At 41.4% G+C, this 20162-nt stretch overlaps 1 protein-coding gene across 1 annotated transcript in view; it reads right to left on the reverse strand.

Moving 5' to 3' along the window:
- Positions 1–5614: 5614 nt before the first annotated feature.
- The window catches only part of LOC134585620 (vomeronasal type-2 receptor 26-like), a 153826-nt gene continuing 139278 nt past the window's right edge, over positions 5615–20162 (reverse strand). The window contains exon 6 of the mRNA XM_063441072.1: positions 5615–6519. Within this exon, the coding sequence (XP_063297142.1) occupies positions 5615–6519 (905 nt within the window). The remainder of the gene's footprint in view (positions 6520–20162) is intronic.

Raw genomic sequence — 20162 nt, forward strand, 5'->3', positions numbered from 1 at the left:
ACTCATTCCTCCATCTCCCCACCACCATATCTATATCCCTTATATGCTTCCTCCCTTCTTAATCCCTACCCATCTCCTCCGCGCTTCCCGTGCCCCGCCCTGGCATCTGCCCAAATGGCCTGGCCATTCTCCTACCCTTACCACGCAACTCCGCCCTATTCAGCCACTTCCCATGTACTTTCCATTGCCACACCCCCTACCCCGATCACGCCTACCCTGCCTCAACCTGCTCAGGTCGTGCCCACATCCAATATGGCAGCCCCCAGTGGTGTGGCACCTCTAGTGCCGGTCCTAATAATTCTTGCTCCTCATGATATTAATTCTATTCTCTATTGTATCCAGCCAAAGCACCTTACTTCTCTAAGACATTTCCGCCCACAGACAACTTCATATTTTGAAGAAAAGTTGCTCCGGCCACTCTTCTGCCACTTCCCAGGGGGGAATACCACACTACGAAAAATTCAGACTGGTGGAGGTACACCTCATCATGAAAGACCTGTTTTGGGCACTCTCAAGGAAATAGTGCGGTCCTGATCCAGATACCCATGGAAGTAAGACACATGTATCATCACTGGGAGGTGGCTGTCCCTCATGTTTTTTTCACGAAATCTCATGAAATCTCATGAAAGGAACCTGGCTCATTAGAAACATGAAACACTAAAAATCGATATCAGCTCTCTACAGAGGGGGGTCAGCAAGAGAACTGTAAATGGAAAGACAAATACCCTCAATATCACACAGAAATAGGTGAGGATACCTCTCCTACTGCTCCTCATGGTTGCTTTGAACAGATGAAAGAGGAAACAAGACACCTCTCAACAGTGCATGCAGTCGCTTTGCCAGATCCTGACTCCACTCTGTTTGTGGATAGCCTTAGATCTGCGGATGAAGAGGGAAGGTACCATACTGGATTTGCTGTTGCTACAGAAGATCAGGTACATCAAGCATCTTCACTTTCCTCACCCACATCTGCTCAAGACGCTGAATTGACAGCCTTCTCAGTGGCATACAAAATGTCTGAAGGAAGACGTGCTAATACCTACACTGACTCAAGATATGCCCTGGGTGTGGCACATGATTTTGGATCAATCTGGAAGACAAGAAGATTTCACACAGCGACTGGCACGCCAGTTAAGCATAGCACGGCTATTAAGAAGTTGGTGGATGCCCTACTCCTGCTGAAGAAGTGGCCATACTGAAGGTGAAGGCCCACGGAAAACTGAATTTAGAAGAAGCACCACTCAGCTGACCAAGCTGCCAACCAAGCCACAAGTGCACCAAGGGAAGTGGACAGAAGGGTGTCCGCTGAAGAAACGTCTATACTCACCATGTAGATCCTATCCACAGATCTCAAGCTCCTGAAAGAATGACAAGCAGCTGCTGACCCTGAAGAAATACAAAGCTGGAAAACAGAAAGGGGCAACCCTTGAAGACGGGCTGTACTCCAACACTCTCAAGTTCTGTTTACCCAAAAACATGTCCAGTGTGCCCATGGAGTTTTATACCTATCCAAGACCCTCATGAACTCTTTGATCTATAAATACTCTGAAGCACCTAGAATTACTCCTCTGATCAACAGTTACTGCCGATCCTGTGTCATTTGTGCCAAGGACAACTCAGGCAGAAAAAGGAGGAAAGTCCTAAGCATCTAGCTAAACTTCACTATCCCTTTCAAGAATCCAAGTGACTATATCAAGGTGCCAGAGAGTTGCAGGTTCAAATATGCTATATTTATAATAGACATTTTGTCAGGATGACCAGAGGCCTAGCCGGTCATCAATGTGACAACCAAGACCATATACCCAGTATTGCATCGTGAAAGTTGCAGAGATCACTCAGTGGATTCACCATTCCAGACTCAAGACTATCTCTGCAACATGGGAAGTAACATTTGTTGATCTTGACAAACCTTTGATTCTAAAGGAAAAGTTGCTTAAAATTATATCAACGAGTAGGTGTTTTGATGGCCATAATAACGCCTGACCACCTGCCATCGATGGAAAGCCGAGGACCCCAAAAAGGAGACCTCGTGAAGCTAAAAAGATTCATACGCCAAGCTTTTCTCAGGATTATCTGCTCATCTTGAGTTTGTGGTGATATCAATATTGACTAAATGATTTAAGTCCACCTACACTGACATAGCATGGGACAGGTTTCATACTATGATAAATAAGTAAATGTGCCCTAGCCAAGGTTATTATGTCCATAAACATAATACATGACAAGGTACTCTTGACACACCACATTCATGCTTCAGAACAAAAAGGAGCACCCCTGTAAAAGACAGGTTGACCTGTACATATGGATATATTTTGATGCCATAGGTGTGCCAAGGGGGTACCAGATGATTTCACAGTAAAAGACGAGGGTTGAGTCCATAACCATCACTGCTAATGATATTTTGTACTATATTTATTACATCCGACTGCACTTTGCACTAACACCAAGCTAGCGGCCACAGGGTTTCTGTGTCTTTGGGCTAACAAGTCTTCCGGTATTAACAAATAAAGTTTTATCTTTTAGTAATTAACATTTTAAGGGGGGACTGTTGTAGAATTATTAGGCCCCTTTAAATCTATACTCTTATATTTTTTTCTCATGCTCTCATAGTCTTATAAGAATGCTTTGTTCATAGAAATTGTGTGTCAGCAGGAAATGTTAGGTTCCTGCTGAGTGAAACATTGTAGCAGCTAGTCTTAATAAAATGTGAAGTTACTAAAAGCCTTGAGAAACTAACAGTGCCAAACTACTCAAAATGGCTGCCAAAGCCCCCCTCCCATCGAGTGAACTCCTCGTGCTAGCAAGATGGTGCTGGAATCTGGAGGAGAAGTTCATGACGACAGTAGTGACCTAAGATGGTACACCCAGTAGGGAGGGCATTTGAATGAACCACTTAACACTTAACCAATTACTGATTTATAATTCTGTTATCTTGAATTCTCCAGTGATGTAATAATGCCTCTATAAGGGTCTGCGCACCCTCTTTTTAACAGATGCCATTAAATTTTCTGAAGTTCTTTCATTTAACCTGAACCTCGTGTCAGTGTGAATTTACTTCTGCGTGCACGCAACTTTATTATTTCTAATTTGGACAGGAACAGATAGTCATTCAAACTTATTGGTTTGCATAAAAGAAATCTATGTCACTAATAAAATATTTTTTTGCATATTCATCATTTTTCGAGTGTGTAGTGTGTATTTAGTTTTTGTTAAAATATATGTGTATATATATATATATATAAAATACACAAACCAGTGCACTCGCTTATTAACTAAACAGTGATTTCAAATCCTACATAGTACTATTTAAAAACACCTCACCTAGGTAACAAATAATGGGGGTTTGGTTACATTATATGATCATACATTGCATAAGCCTGCCAACTGCATCAAAGTACCCCATTCTTGGCAGGTCCTACTCTAGCAGCCTAATGCTTGCTTTGGGTACTTTGATGCAGTTGGCAGGCTTATGCAATGTATGATCATATAATGTAACCAAACCCCCATTATTTGTTACCTAGGTGAGGTGTTTTTAAATAGTACTATGTAGGATTTGAAATCACTGTTTAGTTAATAAGCGAGTGCACTGGTTTGTGTATTTTGTATTTTGGTCCCAGTAGCACCCTGTAATAAATCCGTGAATAAATGCATGTTTAGGTGAGTGCAGCCCTCCTGACCTTGTTTATATATATATATATATATATATATATATATATGTGTGTATACTGTGTGTGAAGTTGCTGTTTAGTGGATAGGAGAGTGCGCTGGATCTTGTGTATTGTTTATTGTATAATATGGCCCCCAGCAGCACCCCATTTAAGCATGTTTAGGTGAGTGCAACCATCCCCCCATGTTTCCTATATATATTTGGGAGTCTAGCCAACTCCTTGGTTTTGCACCCCTCCCTGTTACAGGTGCCTCATCTCAGGTCCCTATTTAGCCTTGTACTGCAGAGAGCCTCAGATGGAATTTTTTCCCAAGTAAGTGGTTAATCTCATAAGAGCAGACATTAGACTGTGAGAGTAGGACCTGCCAAAGACGGGGTACATTGACGTTGTGGCAGGCTTATGCAATGTATGATCATATAATGTAACTAAACCCCATTTTTTTGCCTAGATTAGGTGTTTTTTAAAAAAAACTTTTACAAACTAATAAAATCTGTCAACATTGAAGTTGCTGTTTAGTGGATAGGAGAGTGCGCTGGATCTTGTGTATTGTTTATTGTATAATATGGCCCCCAGCAGCACCCCATTTAAGCATGTTTAGGTGAGCGCAACCATCCCCCCTTGTTTCCTATATATATTTGGGAGTCTAGCCAACTCCTTGGTTTTGCACCCCTCCCTGTTACAGGTGCCTCATCTCAGGTCCCTATTTAGCCTTGTACTGCAGAGAGCCTCAGATGGAATTTTTTCCCAAGTAAGTGGTTAATCTCATAAGAGCAGACATAAGACTGTGAGAGTAGGACCTGCCAAAGATGGGGTACATTGACGTTGTGGCAGGCTTATGCAATGTATGATCATATAATGTAACTAAATCCCCATTTTTTTGCCTAGATTAGGTGTTTTTAAAAAAAAAAAACTTTTACAAACTAATAAAATCTGTCAACATTGAAGTTGCTGTTTAGTGGATAGGAGAGTGCGCTGGATCTGGTGTATTGTTTATTGTATAATATGGCCCCCAGCAGCACCCCATTTAAGCATGTTTAGGTGAGTGCAACCATCCCCCCATGTTTCCTATATGTATATATATATATATATATATATATATATATATATATATATATATATATATATGTGTGTGTGTATATATGTGTATATATATATATATATATATATATATATACACATTTAGAGGGACAAAAGATAAATGATGGAAAATAACTAATATTACTGTGTTTTATACTTATCCAGAAATAGTTACATATAAACATACATATGTTAATACAGCATATTAGAATATGCATAACTATGCCTGGCGTATTAGTATAAATAATGGTATATATGCCACTGTATAAAATAGAAGGAAAAATAATCTCCTAAAAAGTGTCCCACCAAAACTCAAAAATATATAATACACAAAGTATACAAGAGTATAACTTTAAATTTAAACATGCACACCTGAGTGACTAAAGGTATAAATAACCTACACAATATATATTAAATAATAATAAATACAACTTGATAATAATAATGATAAACAAGATTGTGTTTAATAGTAAGAATATCACCTCCAAAAGGGTATCTCTAAATATAGGTCATCTTCCAGTAGTGATGGAGAGCATGGACATTCTAATAGTGCAAGGAAAAAAAGTGCTTGTATAATGCAGAGTGTGAAATCAATTCATTTGATCTCTATATTGGCAAATCCACACGTAGTATCTGTAATCTGGATATTGAAAATGTAATGGAATACCATTAAATAGCTACCAGGCATCCCTCTAGATGTCAGAATAATCATTGCTTTCAGTTAATAATACTATTAACTAAATCAAACGATGTACATATATTGAGACAAAAATATATGAAACAACGTGAAAGTATTTTAATTACCATTTTTGTCTTTTCATAATATAATTAGATGAATTTAAAGAATTATACACCTTTTTGCAATCATTTTAATTTCTTTTTCCTAGTACATTTGTCTTTTTATTCATTTCGGGTCTAATTAAGATTATGTAACATTTTGGTAAAAATATACAACCTAAGAGTCCAGCATTTGATGTTAATATGGCAAAGACCTCTACAGCCACCATGTATTTCCCTTTGGTGCTCAGATAGGCTGGGATCATCGCGATCCAAACACTGCAGAACACCAGCATGCTGAAAGTGATATACTTGGCTTCATTAAAGCTGTCCGGTAATGTCCTGGCTAAAAAAGCCATAACAAAGCTAACAGTTGCAAGAAGCCCCATGTAGCCGAGGACAGAGTAAAAGGCAATAACTGAGCCTTCATTACACTGAATGATGATCTTCCATTGATAAGAGCGTGTGTCCATCTCCTGAAATGGTGGAGAAATGGCCAACCAACAGATACTAATTATAACTTGAATAGACGAGAGGATTAAAACGATAGAATTGGACATCTTGACTCCAATCCATGTTTTCAACTTGCTGCCAGGTTTAGTAACTTTGAAAGCAGTATAAACAATGATAGTCTTGGCCAACACACAGGAGACAGACACTGAGAAGATGACTCCAAAGGACACTTGACGGAGCATGCATGTTATATCCAGGGGACGACCAAGAAAGAGAAACACACAGATGAAGCTCAGGGCGATGGAAATCAGAAGAGTAAAGCTGAGGTTCCTATTATTGGCTTTGACAATATGGGTATCTCTGTATGAAATGAAAACCTTTAGTATAAGAAGAGTTAAAATACAAAAGAAAATAGAAGTTGCAGCAAATAAAACAGCTAAAATATCATTCATGTAGGAAAGATACTCCACTTCCTTAGGAATGCAGCGATATTTATTTTCATTGGGCCATTCATATTCTGGACACTTTATGCAGTTCTCACTGTCTGAAAAATAACAGAAAACACACAAAGTATCAGCTACAAAAAGCTGTGATAATATACATAAGCAAAATAATCAGATATGTCTAGTGAATAAATTACGAGGACATCTGTTCTGCATACAAATATTTTTGATGACTTCTTGGAGTGTTTACCTAATTTCTCAGAATTCCATCTAGATCTTAACCCCTTAAAACCAGAGGACGTACTATTACGCCCTATTCTAAGCGGCTCTGAATGCCGCAGGCCCTCCATTTTTTTTTTACTTACACAGTCAACGGCGATCCCATGCCTGCGGCACATCCGTCCTCCTGCAGCCCCCCCCCCCCACCCCCCCGGCCATGTGAGAGTGAGGTCCTTGCGAGGACCTCACAATCACATGGCCGGGTTAGCTGCCTGCTGCATTGCCAGCAGGGGAACTGTCTGTAATGACAGGTAGTCCCCCTGCTGGCTGGAAATAAAATAAATTAAATTAAAATAAGTGTAAATAATATACATAATAATATACTTAGATCATATATATATAATGTATATTACACACAGACACACAGATACACTGTCTATGTGTATGTTACTATTAATATATATATATATAATTATATATATATATATTAATATCAAATTACACGTAGACTGATACTGATTAAATATATATATATATATATAATTTTTATATATATATTTATTTAAACAAATAAATATGTACATACGTTAAAAATAAAATTAATAAAATAATTAAAAATAAATAATTAAAAAATATATAGATGTGTTATTTCGTTCTAACTGTATTGTGATATTAATATATCTATTTATATCAAAATACTTATAAAGTAATAAGACGCCTGATAAACAGGATCTATAGTGTGTCCACAGAATCTTAGGTAGGGGATAACCCTTGAATATATAATAAATGTAGAGACTGGGGGTGGACCCGAGCCCAAAAGAGCTCAGGAGCACCAAGAAAGATTCTATGAGTCTACTCTTTGTGGACTGAAAATAAAAAACACCTTTATTATAGGGTACAAATTCCCCAAAAGAAGTAAAGGAAACTTATAAATAATGCTAACACATCTAATAAATTAGTGGGAGGTGGTAATATGTACATCAGAGAAAGGAGTGAGCAATTGAATCTTACACAGTCCACTGCTTGAAACCGTATAGTCAGGGGTTTCTTTTAAGTGTAAATGTGGTTAGTGTAGAAGATAGACAATAATCACGGCTTTAGCGGACTATAAGGCCTTTAGAAGAGATAAGAACAAAATAGTATCCCTTATGAGTAGACCTGTTAACTTAGTCACTAGTAGGATTGATACAGATAGACATTGAAGCCTTAGACAAAGTATCAATTATATCCAAAACTAGCAAGTCTTGTGTGATAGATCGCTATTACTTCTAATTACTGAGCTTCACCACAGTGCCTGAGATGAGCTTGTCTATGTAAGGGGTTAAATGCCCAAAAATGGCTTAGTATATTGTTTTCCAGAAAAATAATGGAGTTCTGCAGAACTTTAGAACTTGTGATCTCTCCAAGTGATTCTGTAGCATAGCTTAAGAAAACTGATATTCATGCTATTGCTTCTATTGAAAAGCCACTAAGTTTCACTCTAGTATCTAAAAAAAGCTATCCATATAAGGAGCTAAATGCCCCCAAGTGGTTAGTATATCGCTTATATAGATCCTAGAAAGCTCATTCAGAAATAATGATCTCTTGAAAAAAATCCTGTAGCACAGCCTTAAGGAGCAAGTATTAACATTGTTACCCCTATTGAAGAGTTACTAAATGAAACATCCCGGCCATTAACTATGAGAAGCACCAAATTGCTCTAATCTGATATCAGCATCAGTCTCCTATATTCTCATCCACCTCCCTCCACCTAGTGAACACACACAAAGTGCTGGTGATCGTTAAAAAAGCATAACCTGACGCACGTTTCGGCGCTATGCAAGCGCCTTTCTCAAAGGTAAATGTGACACTGCCGCCCGCTCGTTTTTATATCTCTTTACTTTTGGCCGGTAGCCAATCACAGGGCGCATCTATTTGGATTCACTCGCGCCAGAATTAGGATGGGCGGTCTATGCGTCATAGCTCCGCCCATCCACGTCATTGGGGGCGTGTATAGATGCTGCCGTCCATGTGATGCAGTTTATATCATGACCTAAAAAGGTATGGGGTTACGGGGCATCCTTCTTGCGCTTAGTGCATCAATTGTGACGGATGGATTACATCCCAAATGTGGGATTGCAAAGCATCCTTGCTGTACATGATGCACTCATTCGAAGGAGTAATATAGGCCACCATTTCGATCCCTGAGATATATATATATAGAGAGGGCGTCTGCATATATATATAACTGACACTCCCAATTGTATGTTAAACTTATTCATATCTTGAAAACCCAGTATTTTACTGGGAATACGCAAAAAGGATAATCACATAATGGTTGTCCTGGAGATATGTGTTATACACATGGTTGATTGAGGTGCAGTATAGCTAGGGCGTGATTACATTTTTAAGGGTACAGTCACTTAAAAGAATCATGTTGACTGTACAGTAACTTAAAGGAATCATGGAGACCTCTAGTTATTAGCCCTTTGTGATATCAGAATCACAAAAGGGTTATGGCCATAGGAGGAGACATTCTTCTAAGGAAGGAATGTATAGAGGTAACAGAGTATCCTAGGATACCAGTATACATTAATGTGTACCAGTATACATTAATTATTATTTAATGTTATAAGCGGTTTTGTTATCCTCATATTTATTTGTCCTTATCTTGTATCTCTGTCATATGGTCCAAGAATGAAAATATACACTTAATGTAGGTTCCCATTTAGCTCCTATACTGCCCTATTACATAATTGGGAGTGTAATCTATATGCTAAGAAAGTGTCACAATACGAGTTAGCTTGTGTTAAGTATTGTAACCCTCATATATCTTAGGTGTAGAATTATGTCACGAGTAAACAAACTCTTTATACAATTATACATATTTACATATTTACAAATTTACAATTATGGATATCCTTAAGGTACACTCAACTAATGAAGGGAGTGAATGTGAACCCCTCGTTGAGTCCTTTGGGTGATAAGGTGTCTAGTTTGTGGATCCAGTAACATTCCCTTCTTTTGAGGGCCTGGTCCAGATCACCACCTCTCCTGCCCATCTGGATCTTCTCGATGCCTGCAAATTTGATGCAGCGGGGTGTGTCCATATGTTGGGACCTAACATGTCTGGCTACTGGGGTGTCCCTACTTGATGTCACTGAGTGGACATGTTCCATTATTCATTTTTTGAATGGACGTATGGTTTTACCAACGTATTTCATTCCACATTTACATGTTAGTAAATAGACCATTCCAGACGTATTGCAATTAAAAAATTGTTTTATGGGGATTGAAGTGGTATCAGTTGAATCAGTGATTTGTTTAGATCCCTTAGCGATGAAAACACATGCTACACACCTCCCACATTGATATGTGCCCTGCACCGTTAGCCAGTTCTTAGATGTATGTCTAGATGTAGATAGGTGGCTGGGTACTAATATGTCTTTTATATTTCTACCTCTCCTGGCCGTGACAGACACTCTCGAGGGGATGGTGTCCCTTAGGTGTGAGTCTTGTGTCAAGAGTGGCCAGAATCGGCTTAAGATCTTTTTTGCTTCCTCCCAGCCCGCATCATAGTTGGCTATACATCTAATTTGTTTATCCGTATTCTTTTTGTTGTTTTGCAGAAGTATTTCACGGTCACTATCTAGTGCCCTTTGGTAGGCTTGTTTCAGGCATCTTATAGGGTACCCTCTTTCTCTAAATCTTTCTCTTAGTATCCTGGCTTTTATCTTGAAATCCTCAGTTGATGAGCAATTTCTTCTTAGCCTGAGGTACTGTCCCACTGGAATGCCTCTTTTCAGAGGAGTGGGATGATAGCTCTCCCATCTAAGCATATTGTTTGTTGAAGTGGGTTTGCGGAAGAGGGTAGTGTTGATCTACAGGGATTCGGATATTGTAAATGTACAGTCAAGAAAATTAAGGGCTTGATCACCGAATTCCATGGTAAACTTCAAGTTTATATTGTTCACATTCAATATTGCTACAAATTCTTCAAAGGCTTGTCTGGTTCCTGTCCATATCACTAGGATATCATCTATGTACCGTTTCCATGCATAGATGAAGTCCGTATAATGTGAATTTTGTACAGAGAACACAACCTCACTTTCCCACCAACCCAGGTGCAGGTTGGCATACGCAGGGGCACAAGATGTCCCCATAGCGGTCCCCTGCACCTGGTGGTAGTATTTGTTCTGAAATAAGAAAAAATTGTGAGTCAAGATGAATTTCAGTAGGTCTAGTACAAACTTTGTATGGGTGTCATGTTCTGGACCTCTTTTTTCCAGAAAATAACCCACATGGTCTAGCCCACTTGAGTGTGGGATAGATGAATATAGGCCCTCTACGTCCAGGCTACAGAGTACTGACCCTCTTGGTACTGTCAATGATTTCAAGTATTTTAGAGTATCCTTTGTGTCCTTGAGGTAGGAGGGTAAAGTTTCTACATATGGTCTTAGAATTTTGTCCACATATATGCTCCCCTTGCTAGTGAAATTATTGGACCCTGAAACAATGGGTCTAGCTGTAAGTGTTTCATATTGTTTGTGGATTTTAGGGAGACCATAAAAAGTTGAGGTTGTTGGACATTTTATAAAGATACTACCATATTCCTCTTTCGTCAAGATGCCATCGTCAAATGCTTGATCCAGGAGTTTTTTGTACTCCATTTGGTATTTGGTGGATGGGTCACTGGTCAGTACTCTATAGGTCTCATTGTCCAGGAGGATATTTTCAATTGTTTGTACATAGTGCGGTCTGTTCATTACCACAATGTTACCGCCTTTATCCGCCGGCTTGATGATGATATTGTCATTCTCTTTTAAGCTGCAGAGTGCTTTCCATTCTATCTTGGATAGGTTACCTTTAGGTTTCATAGTAAGCATATCCGTGTTGATCAATTTTATCATGTTGGTGGTGGATTCTACAAACATGTCAATATTCTTGAACTCCCTTATGTTCGGGGTAAATTTACTCTTAGGACGCAGGTTTGTGTATGGAGTAGATATAACCGTATCATCATTATCCTCTAATAAGGTAACCAGTTCCTGTAGGCATTGGTACTCTCTTAGGTTAAATCCCAGTTCTTTCGCCCTTTTTTCATCTTTGAGTTTAAAGAATTTATGTAGGGCTAGTCTCCTGCCAAACAGATTGACGTCCTTAATCCATTCAAAATGGTTGAATGGGGGGATTGGGACAAAAGAGAGTCCTCTCATCAGAACTTCTATTTGGATGGAGGTAAGAGTGATGTCTGATAGGTTAACTACTCTCATATCCTTGTTTAATATCTCCTGCGTGCCCTGCCCCTGTTCCTGGTTTGTCTGTAGTTCTGTGTTTCCCCCTCCCGAGGGGACTGACCTAAAAAAGTCACTCCTTTTTTGAGGATTCCTTTATTGCCCTGTTGTTTCCGATTACTACTGGTAGTGGGGGTTGGTTCACTATCTGTGTCAGACGTTTCATATTCGTATGTTTCGTAGTGGTCTGAATCCATCCTCATAGTTTTTTTGAAACGTCTATACACGTTACCTTTTTTGTAGTCGTCATTATCACGGACAAATTTCCCGTGTTTATGGCTCTTTATATTGTTCTGATACTTGTTCAAATTTTGTTCTAATCTTTGTTCTTGTGTGCTGAAAGAAGGATCATCCTTACAACTTTGTATATCCTCTATTGCGGTCTTAACTTTCTCATTGACAGTTTTTAATCTGTCTGCCTCAAATCTTTGCAGGATGTCCATAAATTTTTTTGAACAGGTATCAGCTGCTTCCTCCCATTCTTTTAATAGGGTAGGATCAACCATTTCTATATTCGGTGTGGTCTGGATCCTAAGGCCCCTCGGTATCATAGACTTGCTTTGATATTTTTGTAAAGAGGTTATTTCCCAAACCAACCTTATCTGTTGTTTGCACATATTGGATAAATTCCTGAACTTGAGGTTTATATTATCATGTTCAGGTAAATACGTAACATCTTTATCCGAGAAGACTGATTCGACATCTGTACACCATTGATTTGGTTCCTTGAGTTGAGACAAGAAATTTGCCATATCGAAATGTTGAAAATATAGTATTATGAGAGAATCATATATGTAAGAGTTGACACACTGGGATTGGTATTGAAACCTCTATTAGATAGATAAATAATTATAAAGTAATAAGACGCCTGATAAACAGGATCTATAGTGTGTCCACAGAATCTTAGGTAGGGGATAACCCTTGAATATATAATAAATGTAGAGACTGGGGGTGGACCCGAGCCCAAAAGAGCTCAGGAGCACCAAGAAAGATTCTATGAGTCTACTCTTTGTGGACTGAAAATAAAAAACACCTTTATTATAGGGTACAAATTCCCCAAAAGAAGTAAAGGAAACTTATAAATAATGCTAACACATCTAATAAATTAGTGGGAGGTGGTAATATGTACATCAGAGAAAGGAGTGAGCAATTGAATCTTACACAGTCCACTGCTTGAAACCGTATAGTCAGGGGTTTCTTTTAAGTGTAAATGTGGTTAGTGTAGAAGATAGACAATAATCACGGCTTTAGCGGACTATAAGGCCTTTAGAAGAGATAAGAACAAAATAGTATCCCTTATGAGTAGACCTGTTAACTTAGTCACTAGTAGGATTGATACAGATAGACATTGAAGCCTTAGACAAAGTATCAATTATATCCAAAACTAGCAAGTCTTGTGTGATAGATCGCTATTACTTCTAATTACTGAGCTTCACCACAGTGCCTGAGATGAGCTTGTCTATGTAAGGGGTTAAATGCCCAAAAATGGCTTAGTATATTGTTTTCCAGAAAAATAATGGAGTTCTGCAGAACTTTAGAACTTGTGATCTCTCCAAGTGATTCTGTAGCATAGCTTAAGAAAACTGATATTCATGCTATTGCTTCCATTGAAAAGCCACTAAGTTTCACTCTAGTATCTAAAAAAAGCTATCCATATAAGGAGCTAAATGCCTATTCTGTAATATGTGTTGCTATGTGCATAAATACTGCAACTTTCATACCCATATTTTTTTTCTCAACTAGTAAATAACTGAAGCATATATTAAGTACCAATATGTACTACCAACTTAATGCACATATTTTTACAGATAGTAAATAACTAATGACATGACATGTTGATATTTATTTCAAAAAGTTTCATGGGTAATATCATATGTTTTAGTTACTTACTATCTGTAAAAATATGTGCATTAAGTTGGTAGTACATATTGGTACTTAATATATGCTTCAGTTATTTACTAGTTGAGAAAAAAATATGGGTATGAAAGTTGCAGTATTTATGCACATAGCAACACATATTACAGAATAGGCACTTTAGTATTCTTAGAGTTAGATTTAGTATCACTGTCCGAGGAGGATCTAGTAGGACTTTTTATTTTTCTTATTTTTAATGTTTTCATTAGCACTTTCACTTTAATAATTTTTCATGGGTTATATCACTAGGTTCAGTTTTTATAGCCCTCCTTCTCCTCTCTGACAGTCTAGATTACGATTTTTTTCTTTCCTCCATGAGGTAATATGGATTAGTTTTGCCATTTATTAATGGCACTTATCACTTAGTCACTGGGCACTTATGATCACTTTTGATCCCCCTTAGAGCTGTTTGCAGCTTGCGGAATATACACTCCATCGGAGGCTATGTTTTGTTTTGGGTTCGTTGCTTGGCAACGACGCACGCACACGCATCATCACGCGTAATCACGTGGTTACACCGATTCACTTCCGGGTTTCGGATTTTCGAGCGGCAGCTTTTCTCTCACACACCGTTTAGGTAAGTGACTAGCAGCATTTACCTATATATATGCATTGTTGTACACTGTAAGATTGATCTTGAAAAAGACCCTATAGGGGTCGAAACGTCGATTTAGGATATTGTCTTCACATGTAATTCACTTCTCAGAATAAAAGTAAGTTATTGAAAAAGTCCTGTGAGTGCACCTTATTACAATTGGATTATTTATATATATATATATATATATATATATATATATATATATATATATATATACATATATTAATTCTACATATATATTTATGTAATATTTTTACATAATTAGGTATTGTGGCGAAACCAACCTCGCCACTGGGCCCTGGAGAAGCCTGTTTGCTAGCCTCCTACCTGCTGACTATGGCCCCTGGGTTATTTGGGGCATATTGTACTTTATATTGCTGCAACTGGCCCTTTTAAAATCATCGATGGACATATTGGGACTTTTTGGGATTGTGGCGAAACCGACCTCGCCACGTGTCCTTGGAGGGGGACGATTGCCCGCCTCTTGCCTTTGGACTATGGACCAGACTTTATGGGAATGTGATACCCCAGATAGCTATACCATGGAGCCTATTCATAATGAAAGACTATGGGAAAGACTCCATGGCAATTGTACTGTGTGAGTAGGATCTGCGCGCTATTCGGTAGTTTTGTGCGCGCAGATCCCAGCTATCTGGGGATAGGTGAAATGTCTGTGTGTTATGTGTAAAATGTGACTTTATGTATTTTAAAGTGTTTTATGTTGTTTTGCAACCATGTGGTTAATGGAGTCTGCCTTTAGTCCTGGGTAATCGGATTACTTCTCCAATTACCTCCAGGGCAGAAGGGAGGAAACCAGGGTGCATTGTGGGGATGTTTTTCTGCCAGCCAGAAAGGAACAAAAGATACTTTTAGTAACTTTTGAACCCCTGGTCGGATTCATGCCATTTTTTAATATGTTGTTCCCCTGAATGGATTGATTGTGGATTGATTGTGTATTTTTATGTGAATGTGATGTATGGTTTTAAAGTTATGAAAGTTGTGTAAAAGTATATTTTACACTGTATGCATAATGGGATTATGTGTCACACTAAGGGGAGGGGATGTGTGGGAGGTAACATCTATGTCATAGGTTCTTTTATGCCTCCCCCTGGGTGTGGCCTGTATGTGTGAGTGGAAATAAAAGCCAGGCTGGATGAGCCAGTCCAGAGTTCCTGTTTTACCCTCAAAGTGATGTGTCGTCTCATTATTGGGGGAAGGATTTATTGTATGCTGTTCCAGTTGACTGCTAGGAGTACAAGCCTATTCATATGGTTCCTATTCAATGGTCTACAGCATTCATATGCTTGGGAGAATTTAAAGGTTTCTCGGATTCGGTGATTGTGGTGTCTGCCAGAGTGCTTGGAGTCCTCAGGAAGCACTAGGAGCATCCATTAACGGAGGTACCAAGTCGGGGTGCCAGGCGATCCGTTACATTGGTGGCAAGCGGTGGGATGGCGTCCTAGTGTGAGGTAAAGCAGCTCAGAGACACTGGTTGGATTTACAAATTGAGGGCAACGCTAGCAGTCGTGCAGCGCCCCTGGGAGCAGACAAGTATGGAAGGTTCTGGCTCTGGAGATGATTGGCTGGCCGAGGTGAGGCAGCGAGTGGCCGAGTATGGGGATGATATACCCATGGAGACACGCCGGGTGATCTGGAACCAGGTCATGGCCGAGCGAAACACAAGGCTGGACTGAGAATTCCGGTTGGCAAAAGAGAGGAAGTATGCTCAGCAGCAGGAGCGTTACAGCAGCCGAGTAGAGGCTGCATCCGAGGAGGTTAGCCGTCTTTCCCTGAGGCGGCGGGAGGAACCCGAAGTGGGGGTCCTCATAGACTGGTCCTGTGAGGAACCACAACAGGCAGGTAGAGATGGGACCAAGGTCTCTCCACCGGGCCCACCGGGATGCTGGGCAGCCGGCCCATATCCCCAGCAGCAGCCAGAGTTGCCAGGTGGGGAAGCAGGTGGCCCTTACTCACAAATGTTGAGGGGCCTCACGGATTGGTCCTGGGAAGACCCACAGATGGCAGGTGGAGATGGGACTGCGGTCTCTCTACCGGCCCTACAGGGATGCTGGGCAGTCGGCCCAGATCCCCAGCGGCAGTGTGCATTACAGGGAGCTGAAGGTGCCGTTCTTGCTCCCCAGCGGCAGTCTACTGTGCAGGGAGAGGAGCCTGTTATCCCCTCTCCCCAGCGGCTGAAGGTGTGTAAGAGAGAGGAGTTTGTTATTCCCTCTCCCCAGCGGCAGCGCAGCTCACCAAGGGGAGACAGTAAGCCCCTCACCAGCGCAGATGGGACCATGGTCTCTGCGCCCTGCCTACAGGGAGTACAGAGGGTCAGCCCTGCTCCCCAGTGGCTGAAAGTGTGTAAGGGAGAGGAGTTTGTTACCCCCTCTCCCCAGCGGCAGCTTAGCGCACCAAGGGGAGACAGTAAGCCCCACACCAGCGCAGATGCGCCCAAGTTAAAGGGAGCTGAAGGGGCCGTCCTCCCTCCCCAGTGGCAGTGTGATTTGTTGGGAATTGGGAGCCCAGTCTCCTTTCCCCAGCGGCAGAGTGTCCAGCAGGGAATAGAGAGCCCAGTCTCCTTTCTCCAGCAGCAGGACACTGCATTGGGAGGAGAGACAGTCGGTCTCCCTCCACAAAGACTGAAAGTATGCATGGGAGAGGAGATTGTTACCACCTCTCCCCAGCGGCAGAGTGTTCTAATGGGAGAGGAGCTGGTTACCACCTCTCCCCAGCGGCAGCTTAATGTACCAGGGGGAGACTGTAAGCCCCACAACTGTGCAGATGGGACTGTGGTCTCTGCACCTACAGCACAGGGGGTAAGGACAGTCAGTCCTGTCCCCCAGCAACAAGGCTGCTTAGCCAAAGGGGAGACAGTCGGTCTCCCCCTCCAACAGCGGAGCTATGTATCCAAAGGGGAGACAGTCGGTCTCCAGCAGCAGAGCTGTGCAGCTAAAGAGGAGACAGTCGGTCTCCAGCAACCAGGCTCCAACCAGACTACTCCCGTGGTAGTGCTGGCACCAGGACAGAGTACCGCTGGTCTCTGCCCCCTCAGCAACCCACCAAGGCAGCCTACCAGTCCCCCACACAGCCGTGGTAAGGCACCTGGACATGGACAAGATTCTCCCTTACCCAGGTGTAGTAACCATTTATTGCGGGTGGGCTGTACTGCTGTTTCTGTCTTGTGGGTGGGCTGCTGGACTAACAAGGGCACTGACCGGCAAGAGGTCAGGTACCCTGTTAGTCTGTTTGGGAAAGGGGAGAAATGTGGCGAAACCAACCTCGCCACTGGGCCCTGGAGAAGCCTGTTTGCTAGCCTCCTACCTGCTGACTATGGCCCCTGGGTTATTTGGGGCATATTGTACTTTATATTGCTGCAACTGGCCCTTTTAAAATCATCGATGGACATATTGGGACTTTTTGGGATTGTGGCGAAACCGACCTCGCCACGTGTCCTTGGAGGGGGACGATTGCCCGCCTCTTGCCTTTGGACTATGGACCAGACTTTATGGGAATGTGATACCCCAGATAGCTATACCATGGAGCCTATTCATAATGAAAGACTATGGGAAAGACTCCATGGCAATTGTACTGTGTGAGTAGGATCTGCGCGCTATTCGGTAGTTTTGTGCGCGCAGATCCCAGCTATCTGGGGATAGGTGAAATGTCTGTGTGTTATGTGTAAAATGTGACTTTATGTATTTTAAAGTGTTTTATGTTGTTTTGCAACCATGTGGTTAATGGAGTCTGCCTTTAGTCCTGGGTAATCGGATTACTTCTCCAATTACCTCCAGGGCAGAAGGGAGGAAACCAGGGTGCATTGTGGGGATGTTTTTCTGCCAGCCAGAAAGGAACAAAAGATACTTTTAGTAACTTTTGAACCCCTGGTCGGATTCATGCCATTTTTTAATATGTTGTTCCCCTGAATGGATTGATTGTGGATTGATTGTGTATTTTTATGTGAATGTGATGTATGGTTTTAAAGTTATGAAAGTTGTGTAAAAGTATATTTTTGTCAGGGTACCTGAGGCCTCTACCTCTAAGGGAGGTAGAGACTTGGTGGTGTATCCGTCCAGGCGAGCTGTTTCCTCCGTTCCTCGCGGTTCATCCAGTCACTTAAACACCGGCCGCGAGGAATCCACGTCCTTTTCTAGCAGGAAGCTCAATACGTGACGTCATGACGCTAGCACGAGCAATCTGTCACTCAAGTGTCCGATATCCAATCGGTACTTGTCAGAGGCGTGATTTCCATCCAGAGCCAGGGTATTTAAGCTTACTCCTTACTTCAGCTCATTGCCCTGTCGTGGTTCTAGCTTGTCTAGTCACTCAGTGCTCTGGTATTCTAGTTTGCTCTATTGGTTTTGACTCGGCTCGTTGTACTACCCTGTTTCTCTGTTATCCCTTGACCCGGCTTGTCTCTCGCTTATCTGTCTTCTCGTTCCCTCGACCTCGGCTTGCCTCTGACTATTCTTTACTCTCGGTACGTTAGTCCGGCCATTCTAAGGCCCGGTATACGTACCTTTCCACTCTTTGTACTCTGCGTGTTGGATCCCTGTCCCGATCCTGACATTACGACAGGGCCAATGGATCCTGCAGGTACAAACAGTCAGCTTGGTTCTTCGGATCCCAGGTTTGACGCCATGGAACATAGGATGGATCAGATGGCTTTGGCACTACAGGCACTTTTGTCTCGTGCTAGTAATCCACCTGAGGAGACACGTACTCCTTCTATCTCTCCTGCAGTCTCAGGTCTAGAGGTAGCCACTGTAGGTGCTTCTTCCCGTATTACCCCACCAGTACGTTATGGCGGGTCACCGGAGAAGTGTCGTGGCTTTCTAAACCAGATTAGCATCCATTTCGAATTACAACCCCGCTCTTATCCTACAGATAGAGCAAAGGTTGGATTTATTATTACTCTGCTCATTGAAAAAGCTTTGAGATGGGCCAATCCTTTATGGGAGAATGATAATCCACTCGTCTATAATTATAATGCCTTTGTAGCTGCGTTTAGAAGAACTTTTGACCCTCCTGGCAGAAAGGTCAATGCAGGTAGATTAATGTTGCGCCTTAAACAGGACAATCGAACACTTGTGGATTATGCACTAGAGTTCAGATCCTTGGCGGCAGAAGTTAAGTGGAACGAACAGGCTTATATAGATGTGTTTCTGAATGGGTTATCAGATGTAATTCTTGACGAGGTCGCTACTAGAGAACTCCCTGAAAATTTGGAGGATTTAATTTCTTTTATATCTCGTATTGATGAACGCTTAAGAGAGAGGCAGAACACTCGAGATAGGACCCGTAGACCCTCCTTTAAACTAGCGCCTACCTTTCAAATCTCTGAGTTCGAAGACTTACGTATTCCTGAACCTATGCAGATAGGCAGTACTCATCTCACTGAAAGGGAGAGACAGTACAGGAGAAGGGAGGGTTTATGTATGTATTGTGGAGTCAGGGGTCATTTACGCCTAAATTGTCCCAATCGTTCGGGAAACGCTCGCACCTAAGTTCCTCTAGAGGACAGGCCTTGGGTGTTTCTACTTTGTCCTCTATTCACAACTACAAGGAGCTCAGGCTTGTGTTACCCGTTTCTTTAAAGTGGGAGAAGGGAGGAGTTAAGACTATGGCACTAATCGATTCTGGAGCTGCTGAGAGCTTTATAGATCAGGGTTTTGCTGCCAAGCATGCTATTCCATCCCAGTTAAAAGAGACACCTCTGGCTGTTGAGGCCATCGATGGTAGA

Source organism: Pelobates fuscus, chromosome 1 (genome assembly GCF_036172605.1).
Source record: "Pelobates fuscus isolate aPelFus1 chromosome 1, aPelFus1.pri, whole genome shotgun sequence".
In the NCBI taxonomy this organism is placed as follows: Eukaryota; Metazoa; Chordata; class Amphibia; order Anura; family Pelobatidae; genus Pelobates; species Pelobates fuscus.